The sequence below is a fragment of the Thermobia domestica genome, chromosome 1 (assembly GCF_964235325.1).
Source record: "Thermobia domestica chromosome 1, izTheDome1.hap1.1, whole genome shotgun sequence".
Classification (NCBI taxonomy): Eukaryota; Metazoa; Arthropoda; class Insecta; order Zygentoma; family Lepismatidae; genus Thermobia; species Thermobia domestica.
In genome coordinates, this window is record NC_137454.1 from 161,682,940 (window position 1) to 161,696,133 (window position 13,194).

At 35.5% G+C, this 13,194-nt stretch overlaps 1 protein-coding gene across 1 annotated transcript in view; it reads right to left on the minus strand.

The window, feature by feature from the left end:
• LOC145690449 (NFX1-type zinc finger-containing protein 1-like) overlaps nucleotides 1–13,194 on the minus strand; it is a gene marked incomplete in the record, with an annotated part of 145,273 nt that overhangs the window by 62,657 nt on the left and 69,422 nt on the right. The window contains 1 exon segment of the mRNA XM_081765349.1: nucleotides 6,633–6,798. Coding sequence (XP_081621475.1) covers nucleotides 6,633–6,798 — 166 coding nt within the window.

The following is a 13,194-nucleotide window of genomic DNA, read 5'->3' on the forward strand; positions in this document are numbered from 1 at the left end:
CATGGGCCATTTTGCTCTTTTTTCCCCAGCATCACATTATGTGGAGGTATCGCTCAAGAGAACAAGTGGAATACTGCTTAAGTAATTACAATAGTTGGTATGTTGTCTAAAGCATGGTTAAAAGCTATCTTCATTGTGCTATAGCTCATTGCAATAATAGAACACATAAGAAAAATGACAAAATATGCCACCGATTTCCAAAATATACAGAATTTCGACGAATATGAGTTTCTCACTACAAGCGAAAGGACATTTTTAAAGTAATTAACGCTCAAGTATGTTCTCACTTTCTACCACATTATGAGAGAGATTTACGAAAAGCTTCTAGGGTTGTTAAAAAAAAAATGTGATCTGATGCTATTCCCTCATTATTATTACCAAACTATTATGTGAAATAAATAAACCAAGCGCTAATTAACTCGAAGAACAGGTGTATAGTAACAAAATTCACTTTACCTTTTACTACAAGTTCCGCCTGAAACCAGGGCTGTGCGATATTTCGATATATCGATTGATATTTTCGTCCAATACAGTAAATTCTATAAAACAGAAGTGATCTTGTATAAGAACGCATCATACGAAACCGACTAAGCAGTTTGATTTGTTGGCTGGATTTGGGTTTATCGTACCTTTCAGTATTGAGGCTATATGAGACGTGGATCTAAGGCTTTACGTGGGATCCAAACCACATGAGCTCTCGCATGGAAACTGAAATGTTTGAATTGCACTTCGGATAAAATTATTACCCCTCGAACTGTTCTTTTATCATATTGCTTTGGTTAAATGTGTATCCTCATGCGGACATAAGGAGGGTTCAAAATTTATGCGCAAATAAGCGCATTTCACGTGTCCTTCAGGTAAGGATGATGAAATTGTGTATGTACACTCTTCACTAAAGACGCGGACACGAGTCCTTACGTTTATGAAAATTCTCGTTTTAAAAGTGGAGGAAGAGGGCATATTCTATATTTTTGCGCCAAACTGAAAGCGATGTTGACTGTTGTTTGTGATTGCATCACGGGAGAAACATTTCTCAGCTGTAATTAATTTTGATATCATTCTTTCAAAAACAAATCCCCACATATTCTATACCAACTTTGGCATGATGTTAGACCCTTAGAAACTATTTTACGGTGAGAAATTTTATGTTGTACAGGTTCTTGTTTCTCGAGTTATGAGCGGTCAAATTTCACATTACATTTTCGAAAACAAGCTCTAAAATATACCCAACTCATCTGATTGGGATGAAATGTGGAATGATGGTAGACCTTAAGCTGCTATATAAGCATGTCAAATACAGTCATTGTCAAAAGTCTGAGCACATTATTGATTTTTCAGCATTTTCCACAAGAAAAAAAAAGTATCCATACAAAACTGTTTTTTGGACATGTTCTCTAAAATAAACATCATTGTTCATATAAAGAAATTGAAACATAAGGTCCTATTCCCACTGAGACAAATTTATTGAGTATGTTTGCGTTCAATGAAACGCCAATTCTTAGCCTTGATACGACCTTCACAAATTATAGGAATTTGTTACATGAATTTATCCCACTTTTGCGAAGTTATGCGACTCCGGTAGCTCTGAGGAGCCTTCCAAAGACCTTCAATATTCGTTGGCATTTATTTACGGACGGTCGTGTGAAGTTCATCTTATATAAGAATTCGATCGATTACAAATCCGGTAACTGTGGCGACCAGTCCATTTTTGATGATATAAGCATCTTCTTTGCACTGTAGATAATTACTGCATAGCTTGGAAGAATGTTTGGGACAGTAATTCTGTTGTAGTCCGAAGGTACTGCCCCAAACCCTTCCTGATTGAATTCCATCCTCACTTTATCATTGTGAAAGACATTTCTGTCCATTATTCCATTAATTCGAACTAAATTATAAACTTGGTAGTCCGTAAAGCATGTACAGCATCCCCAAATAGTGAAGCTTCCCCATGCCTTGCTGTAGGTATTACACAGCCGGGATAAAGCGCTCTTCGGGATGACGCACAAACTTCTGGCATTCGAATGTGAAAAACTGGAATTTAGATTCGTCGGTCAAACATGCCCTCTTCCACTGTTCATCGTTGCAGTCTTTATTTTATTTTATTTTTTTTTCTTTTTATTTATTTATTTATTTATGAAGGAATGATTTCTTTTCCACAATCCTACCCCCAAAGACCATAAATCTAAAGACACTGAGTCACCGTCCTATTTGATACCGATTGGATATGGTTCTTCCATAGTTCTGTTGTTTCTTCCAGAGCGGTTAACATATATTCTGTTTGCTTGTTATTTTAGGATTCACACGAATGAAAACAGTAAGATTGCACATCACAGAATTGCATCCAATTTTGTCCAGAATTACGACAATTGCATAGTGCACACACAACTGTTTGTTTAAGTAAAGAGACAACTGCTGACAAGGATTCATACACACATCACTAGGTGTCGCTCAAACGATGCATTATCAAACAAAGCGTGACGCTAGTTGTCTGTTGATTAGTTATCTGTTTATTGCCATGCAGCAGAAATTTGTCTCGATGTCAATCAGACTATGAATTTTCGAATTCTTAAGTGAACTTTTTTATTATTTTTTTTTTCTCAAAAACGAGTCCAATAAACATTATTTTGTACGGACACAGCGTCTTTTATTTGGAAAAGTCTGAAAAATCAATATTGTGTTTAGAATTTTGACAATGAGTGTAGGATGTTGGGCAGATTTCTAGTTCCTAAGTTAAGCAAAATAGAAGTTTTAAATTAATTCATTGACCATAATGCGAATGTAACATACAGTGGTTGCATAGCAATTCAAGGTCATTCTTAGATAGAAAAAATAAAAAATAAAATCAAATGAAGGACTATTTTTTACGAATATACGTGCTTCATTTGTCCAATCATTCCTCCGTTGTTAGTAAGATTGAATTAAATAATATGTTAATGTACAAGTATGTCAATACACATTCTTCTCCATTCTTTACCTCAATGAACTTCTCTGTAAGTCTATTTCTAGTTTTCTTTCTTTTATCTTCCTACTTCCTCCTCTCTCTCTCTGTCTCTCATGAAGCATTTAGCGAAAGTATTCACACCATTCCTTTTTCATTGGTATGATTATATTTTCGCTATCTTCTGGTAATGCGTTATATATAATACTTTCATTATCTTTTTTAAGCTCTGTTAATTTTTCTAATAGCGCACGTGTCTTTTGTTCGATTCCCGATGGGACAGCAAATCAATAAATACATAAATAAATAATTTCACAAAAAATAAATAAATAAAAGTTTTTAAAATAACACAACAGATTTTTGACAAGAAACATGTAATCGTCTCCCATCTTCTTTTAGTTTCTACTGCTGTTTGATGATAGTGTGAAGAAGATCAAAACTGCATATGGTTCATTGAGTTAGTTCTTTCATATATTTTTCTATTATATTATTTTACTCATAATTCTCGCTCTGGGAGTTAAATTTCAGAAAAGTTCAAATGAAGAAAACTTAACAATCGAATAATATCCAACCAAAAATCCCAAAAGATACCCACTTTGCGTTTTAATACCCTAAAATGAAGTTCAAACAAATTAACAAGTTAATACATACTAAGTTCAATCATAATCTTTCTTAATAAAGTTTCGAATAAATCTTAGGTAGTTTTTCAAAGCTCAGCTTAGGAACATGAACAAAATAGTCTGTGATGGAATCAGTGTAGGACGGTTGACAAAATAAATTACATTTTGCACCAGAGATGTACTTACAACAAAATTATGACTTCGAGACCCATTCACTTACACCGAGGAACCTGTATTGTTTACACTCATTCATCATTATCAACATCTCTCTCTTTCTCGATGTAAAGAGCCAATCTACAGAACTCGTCTTTCACGGTCTTACAAAATCTCCAGTACCAGAATAACTAAAACAAACCATATCATGTAACCTAACACAACTTTTGTTATTAGAATTCAAACTTAACGCCTGACAAAGTTTCATCTAAGGCACTAAGTATTAGCGTACGTTTGTTTTTAGATTTAACGAATTTATGACCTAGCCGATAAGAAAAAATGAAGTATAATTTCCTGTTGTAATAAATATACAATATCACATTGTGTTACAGAAATGTTAAATACGTGCCAAATTTCATTTTATCATCTTCAAATTTTACAATAATACGGGAATAAATTATAATTACTCTTTTCTTTCTTTAGCAATGCACAGTAGCTGTTTTCTACATATATAACAATGAATGTATGTGTTCCAGCATATCTCTGTAACGCTTGGAGTAATTTCAACCAAATCTGGTACACAAATTTCGACTTAAAATTAAAAAAAAAAAAAAATACTGTGGGGCCTAAAACACCCTAGGGATAGGAATGGGAATGAGTGATATGTAGAAATAATCGACCATGACTTGTATTATTGTTGAAAACACAGTTTTTGGGATCGCTAAGATGAATAGTGACACACCCGTTGCCGTTCACTATCACGAAGCAGAAGAGGTTAAAAAGATGTCCAAAATGTCATAAATTTATATCGAATTCATAATTCTCGGGGTCGCTAAGATGGTTGGTGATAGTTCCGGTAACATTTAAGCTCCAGTTTAGTTGATTAGAATGCTAAGAGGACAAGTGCTCTGGAATTTGTGAAAATTCCGCTTTTAAGGGGAGATGGGGCAATTTCTATATTTACTTTCGCCACATTGATATTGATGTTGCCTGTTGATTGTGACTGCATCATAGAAAAATGGCTAAACCACCGTTTTAAATGAAACTTGAAACATTAACTATTTGAAGCTGGGTATTTATGGTGTCACATAAAGGACATTAAAGGGCGCATTCTAAGGGAATAGAAGGATACAAAGTCTATCCCAAAAGTATAGTATCTTATGTGCTCTTATCACCAGAATTTCATTGAAATGCGTATCCACAGGGACAAAGGGGTTCAAATAGTTTTCATAACCTATTTTCTCCGTGCAAATAAACAGGTATTTCAGCTAGTATATAAATAAAATAGGTGTCAATTTTGCAATATTGTCAGTATTTAGCGGGCAAAAATGCAAAAATGAAACATATATCAATCGATAGATCTTACGAAGCTGAACAAAATATGAGTGAAGGTAAAAAGCTCATGCGTAGTTTACGAGAAAATCAGGAGAACGTTGTATTTGGAACTTTGGGAGGGGAAGAAGGCACACAAACATTTTTGATTGCATCAGAAGTTCTGGAAAAAGTAAATGGCACGGCAATTGCACAGGTTTTTGCAAAATCACTGAGTATTTTGTGGCCAGAATATGTAAAATACGATAAGGTCCTTCTTTTTGTCACAGACGGAGCTGCATACATGAAAAGTGCAGCAAAAGCCCTTAAGGATCTATTCCCACGTATGCTGCATGTCACCTGTCTGGCACACGCGCTACATAGAATTGCAGAGGAAGTTCGTTCTCATTTTCCTGACGTTGACCTTCTTGTGTCAAATGTGAAAAAGGTATTTCTGAAAGCTCCCTCGCGAACAAGTGTGTTTCGCGAATTAGCCCCTGAGCTTCCGCTTCCACCACACTCTGTTTTAACGAGATGGGGTACATGGATTACAGCTGTTCTCTATTATGCTAACAATTCTGAACCCATCAAAAGAATCATTGATACTTTTGATGAGGATGATGTCTTCAATTAAGGTCGCTCAAAGTTTGCTTTAAAAGAATTCCTTGGAAAAGGATTTAGTCTTCATTGCAACACATTTTGCAAAGTTACCAGATGCTATTGCAAAGCTTTATTAAAAAAAAAAAAAAAAAAAAAAAAAAAAAAAAAAAACTCGCTAGTTCTCTGAAAATCTTCAATGATACTCTCAACGATCTGAGTGTTGTACCTGGTGACAAGGGCGAGCACATTCGGCGTAAGCGTGATCATGTAAGTGCAAATCCAGATTTGGGAAAATTTAAGGACATCGCTAGTGTTATGGAAGGTGATGCTGATACAACTGTTGACAGTGACATGGATTCTTCTCAAATTACATGTTTCAAGTATGCTCCAGTGACATCTGTAGATATGAAAAGATCGTTTTCACATCTAAAGCGAATTCTTTCTGACAGGAGACAAAGTCTTTCATTTGAAAATCTTAAAAAGATATTAATAATTTCAGAGAACAAAAATATGAAAAACCTTTCGTAAGTGAATATAAACTGCTAGTGTAGTGTAAAATGACTTCACTTTAGTATTTCTTATGCTTTGAATGTTGTTGCTAATGTAACCGTGTGTGAATAAAATGTGAGTGTTTTTAAGTTATTGTTTCATTGTTACTACTGAAGAATGGCGAATGAATTTTTAGATGTCCCTTCACGGGTTGCGCAAGTTTCCAGAATTTTAAGTGGTAAGTACAAAGTGCAAAATGAAACATTTTATTCGATTAGTCAACGAATTATAGCCTATTATAGCTTTTACATATTTTAGTATCTATTTTTTCCCCAAAGTTCGTGATTGCTTGTTTATTTTATTTTGCCATTTTACCTGCCATTTTTAGGTGTTTATTTTGCAATTTTGCCAGACACTTTCGGACTTTTATTTCGCCATTAATTCTGGGCTTTACTTATCATAACAATTTTATTTGGATGGAGTTAACTATATTTTGATTTAAAAAAAAAAATACAACTAACCTGTGACCACACACCAAAGGTCTATTACATGCTTCTTTACACGGTTGATGAATCCGTCCTTGTAAACATTCGCCGCATGTTCCTTGGCACCGATGTCCACACTGAAGAATAACTGAACACGGTTCTCTACACTTGGCCAATAAAACTTCCGACTTTGGATTCAAATCTGAAAAAATAAAATCATTATCAATTTATTTAATACAATATTTCTAACACGCGATAAAGTACGGAAGTTTTAAAATCTACATTTAATTTTCCATTGTAACAAGTTACACAACTAATAAAACCAAAACAACTGAGGTAGAATGAAAGAAAGGAATAGGAACGACTCTACAACGTAGTCACAAAGTCACATGTCTTCCTAATTGATACGAAGACAAATCATTTAAAAAAGAATTATGAATATCTATTTCTACATACGAATGAAGAACGAATAAACTAAAATTTTATAGTTATTCAATATAGACCCTGCAACTTTGACTAACACCCATGAGAGATTTGGTAACATAGCTTAAATCACGATGCTTGCTGTTACTCTTTCGTTTGGATCTTTGTAGCGTTTGCCTGTCTAATACGCTTGGTCTTACGTACAATGTAATCATATTTTTCGTGAGTGAAAATAATAATAATGATAATAATAATAATAATAATAATAATAATAATAATAATAATAATATGTCTTGTACCTTTGTGCAACAGGCGGAAGAGGAAAAAAGGGTGAAACCTGTAAACATTATGTTGACACGTGCAAGATGTGACGTAAGACTTGCTCACGTTGTTTCAAGGAAAGGACTGCCCAGTAAATATTAGAAAAAAATGTTTCCTTTGCGATGCTTAAGTACAAATGATAATGAAGGGAAAATAATAATACTTTCTTATTGCGCTTTACAATTTCGGAATTTAAGAACGCCAAAAAGACTGGGACCTTTCGAAATGATGAGTGTGGAGGAGAATGGAGAGGATTAGCTAGGGAATTAAATAGGTCGAGCATAAAACGAATGAAGTATTAGAAATATTTTTGGGAAAAAGAACAGTTTTAGTTGTAGTTAGAAAAAGGAAGAGGAAACTGGTTGGAGGCATTAGCTGAGAAGAAACTCTGAGAAACGTCGTAGAAAGTACGGCAGAAAGGAAAAGAAAGAGGGGACGAAAGACGCTGCAGTTGTTGGATGATATTAAGAAAGGAAATTCCTACATCAAGATAAGGCTAGCTGTAGTGCATGAAAGCTTCTCAGTTGCGGCTCTTCTGTCTTTTTTACTTTTTTCTTTAGTAGTTAAAATATGTCCAACAACTATCCTTACAAAATATAAGCTGTGAAATGTACAAAAATGACCAGGGGCAAACTATAAAACCTGAAAACGTTGGCAACGAACTAATGTAATGTCTAAATAACCATGTTCCAGATTAGTGCTATTTCTAGAAAACAAATTTTACGAGGAAAATATCAAGACTATGTTATTTGTTGAGTAATATACAAAAACATTATGGTTATAAAGTTTGGAGTTTAACATCTATTTTCCCTACCAAGCCTATGAGACAGGACTTACTACTCATTTTAACGTCTACTTTCCAAGACCACGCCTATGAGACAGGACTTACTACTTATTTTAACGTCTACTTTCCAAGACCAAGCCTATGAAACAGGACTTACTACTTATTTTAACGTCTACTTTCCAGACCAAGCATACGAGACAGGATTTACTGCTTATTTCAACGTCTACTTTCCAGACCAAGCCTATAAGACATAAGTTACTACTTATTTTAACGTCTACTTTCCAAGACCAAGCCTATGAAACAGGACTTACTACTTATTTTAACGTCTACTTTCCAGACCAAGTCTATGAAACAGGACTTACTACTTATTTTAACGTCTACTTTCCAGACCAAGCCTATGAGACAGGACTTACTACTTATTTTTATGTCTACTTTCCAGACCAAGCCTATGAGACAGGACTTACTACTTAAAGTATGATCCTAACCAGTATTCGATTTGTGTCCGAGAAATTCGGTCTTTTCCACCGAAATCCTGAATATCATTATTTTCGGCTGTTTTCAAACAAGCTGCATTGTAATGGTCAAATGGTCAGTGATTGATGGTTACGACCATTGAGACTTTTTTCTTAGGATCACAATATCCACAACATATCACGGTTTCAAGCAATTTCACCGAAACCCGATTTCCATAAGGATTGTGCAGGGTCCTTTACAGCAAGCGAACTACTCGTATGATAGAAAATGAAAACGCCGATGTTAAAAGAAAGAAAAAATGACAGAAGTTGTCGGATGACAATCTTGTGCTGATTGAAGTGGAATTCCACTGAAAAATTTAGCCAGGAAGGAAAGTAGAAGACAAGTTAGACACTAGAAAGTTTAAAGATGAGGAAATAAAAACATATTTGTTTGAAATTTCGAAGGAAAATATATGAGTTGAAGAAATAAGCACAGGAACCAAATAGTTACGGGAGCAAGTACAACTAAGAAGCATGAGTTACAGAATAAACTTTGTAGAACTAGCTACAGAAAAATGTGGAAACAAAGTTGCACTGATGAATGTAAGATAATATTATATAAAAAGCTGAACCGTGAATTAAGAAGGGAAATCGATAAAGACGTAAAGATGGTGTAGGGATTTAGAAGGATATGTGGCGTAAAGCGCGACAGATTTTTGAACATGCTTAAATCAGAAAGAAGAAGAATGTAGTGTTTGTTTGTAACATAATGTACCGAATTGAAGATCGGATACTTATTGAAGTGGATGCCATAGTGATTGAAGTTTAGAGCCCAATTGAAGAATTGTTAATTGCATTAATTGTGTAGCAGTAGGGACTTGACTTAGTAAGCGGGCTAGAGATTAATGTAGGTAAATGATGGCATCTTAGGGGATACATTTACTATATGTAGTCCTACGAGGTTATGATGATAAAGATAGCTGTAAAAACGGAAACTATTCAAGTTGGACTTATTTGCTTAGTGATGTGTAATTAAGGTTGAGTCAAGTCAGTGTTAGTTTATGAAACGTGATACTGCCCAAGAAACGAATAGAAACCACGTTGAGCACAGTAAAGTTACTGTATGTCGGGCCGCGGTGGCTCAGTGGTAGAGCGTTCATCTCTGGTGCTTGGGGTCCTGGGTTCGATCCCAGCCCCCGCCAAGTGAACTTTGTGGTGGACAAACACCGTGTGCATGGGTTTTCTCAGGGCTCTCCCGTTTCCTCCCACTTTCTTCATTCCACCATTTCATTCATTACTCATCATCACCGTCTCCTTTAGCCTAACCGGCATAACCGTTGGACGTAAAACAAAGATTTCATTTTTTTTAAAGTTACTGTATTCGTCAACACAGAATTAAGCTGCAACATTACTTACAGATGACAAAAAAAAAGAGATATTTGAACAATATTAACAGAGGTAAATTTAATGAAAATAGAAAGGCAACAAGGGAAAACTACTACAATGTAGAAACTAAGGGGCAGAAATGTGTCTTTAATGAGTGAAATACAACTTGGGGCAGATGGAAAAGATACATTGAAGAGTTGTGTAGCAGAAAGAATAACCTGTGAATTTTGGGTATTAAAAATGGAAACGAAATAAATGAAAATTGAAAAAAAAATTCGCAGTGAAACAAGTTCAAGAATTAAGACTAGGAATTACATTTCTGGGCTTCCGCCATCTATGGTCATAGCCCGTCACGTATGAAGGATGACGTTCCTCAGCGATCACACTATCCGGAGAACTGGGGAGGAAGAAAGTGGCCTGGGACCATTAGGTTAGAAATGGTCCCGAGATTTGCCTAGTGTGAACGAGGAGCACCCACTTCACTCAAAATGGCTGGACTCAAAAAGCTGTTGAACCTTTCCAAATTCCCCCTCATATGGGAATCCCGTGTCCCCCAATGGGAATCGAACCAGGAACTGCTCGCACCAAGATAAGTTGAAGAACATATAGGTAAGTGAATAACGAAAAAGTAGATAATATGCCTATTGCGTATTTTTAAGAATATAGGAGAAAAGGAAAAAAGGAATATTCGGAATTTGTAATGAGATGATGAAAGAATCGTCAGAATACTCACAGGGAGGTACGATTTATTAGCTAAAAAATCGTAAAATATATGAGGACTAAATAACTACACTGACACAAACACATTTAACCCTGCGACCCTCGCGGGGGGTAAATATGACCCCAGAGGATATTTTTTGTTTGGCTCTCCTAGACAGTTGGCAATTCTGACCCGGCCACCCTACTAGCTGTCTGTTGTATTGTCTACTTCAAGGCCAACAATTAGTTAGTTGTTTACTGCAAGATTTTTCGTACACAAAAAATACGTTTAATATAAAGTGGGGACACTGTGACCCCACGCGAGGGTTGTTGATACCTAACACCGCGCGAGTGGTGCAGGGTTAAGAACACAGTAGGAACTCAATGATCTGGCTCAAATTTTGTACACAAGAAGGCGATGGTAGATGGTACTTCCCTCAACATGACACATCTCAAACATGTTGCAAAACATACAACACTTGTCTTAATAGAAAGTGTTAACTACATCAAACAGCCACACAATTGTTATAATGTTCAACCCGTCAGATGCTGTAGGCTATGTCTGTCTGGAAGATGGTAATTGTTGGAGCCTACCATGTCCCACACGTGCTCGATAAGATTTGTATCCTGAGACCTAGCATGCTTGATCAGAAGGCGTGTACCGGGTAGAACACGCTTGTGACGCACCCTCACTTCACGGTGTGGGGACGTGTGATATGCTGCTGGAACGCTTTTCTGGCAAAGAGAAGGGAGTGTATATATTTGTTGATTCAAAAAAGACTTTTAACAGCTTGAACTAGGTAATCTGGAAGATACTTGGGATGAAATGAAAAATCAGATCCAGAAGAAACTTAACTAACTAACTCTATGGCCTATGGAACCCGGAGGTTCAATGCCGCGTTCACAAAAGCTCTCCACTGACTTCTATCCTTAGCCAACTGGATCCAGTTTCTACTTTGTATTCCAATCTCTGCGAGATTCATCTTAATATTGTCCTCCCATCTGCGCCTAGGTTTTCCTAATGGTCGTTTTCCAATTGATCTTCCAGTTAAGACTTTGAAAGCGTTCCTACTTTCTTCCATCCTGGATACATAACCTGCCCATCTGAGCCTCCTAGACTTGATGACCCTAATAATGTTTGGTAAACCGTATAAATTATGTAGTTCTTCGCTATGAAATTTCAGCCATTCCCGTTTCTTTTGGGTCCAAATCTTCATCTTAGGATCTTGTTCTCAAATATTTTCAGTCAGAAGAAACTTACGAACCATTACATGTCGGAATACAATAAATGATATAAGATATTGAAGTTGGAAAAGATGTTCCACAAGCCTTTTGCCTTTCAGTGACATTATTTACTATTTATAAGAGTAGTGAAGATGATTTTGATTGGGGAAGTGATTAATCTGATAAGAACTAAAAGAAATAGCATATTTGTTTTTCAGATGATATGGGTGTTGTGGAATCAGAGTCGAAAATTAACATGATGTCACAAAAGAACTGTGAAAATTTGAGATGGAAATAAATATAAAAAAGATATGAAATCAACGGTGGCTGGGATGATTGAGGCTGTGACAATTTTAGAAATCTGAGCAAAGAAAGTAGAATAGGTGCCTAGTTTTTAATACCTACGTAGTATCATTAACAAAGGTGGGACATATAAAAACGATTGTGACGATAATGATTAGAAACACACTACTTGAATTAACTGCATGAAGATTCACAAATAGGACTCAAATGCGTAGCGTTGCATTGTTTGGAGCAGAAACGTGAACGTAACAAAAAGTGTTGTACTCCAATTCTCGGAAATTTGTATCTTGAGGAAATAAAGAAAATTTCGCAGATTAAAATGATAAATGAATGAGGGTGCATTAGGAATAATAAGAGTAAAAGAATAGAATGTAAAATGATTAAAAAGATGTTTGGGCATTGTTGGAGAAGCAATCGTACTCTTGAATGACCTGGTAGATATATGATAGAATGTAAACAAAGATAGGAGAGAAATATAAAAATTAATGGTATATAATCATAGTATGTGGAAACTTATAAATACGTATGTAGCACAAGTGACATACCAGTGATTGACAAACATTATGATTAATTGTACTAGAGGTAAGAACTAGATTCTGCTAACTTTCAATTCAAGATCTTCTGATTTACATCACGATTTTAATATAAATTTAGTTGGTGTTTAAAGGCATCCTTTGTTCTAGTCGTCCTCCTCAATTTTTATATGCGAGAGAAGCCCATGCCTCCATCCGACACAATATCTGACACATCAAATAATAAAACTGATGAAGGTAACGACATATTGCCTAAACGACAACAGATTAGTACTAATAACCGTTTGCTTTGGCGAATTTCCTTTTTATTAGATAAAGTTCATCAGTTTGTGTATAATTTGTCAACCCACCTTTGCTACCTAGGTAGATAATGCAAACGCTGATTAAGAAATAAAATAAAAATGAAATGAAATCTTTAATTTTTACGTCCCACGATTATACCGGTTAGGCTAAAGGAGACGGTGATGATG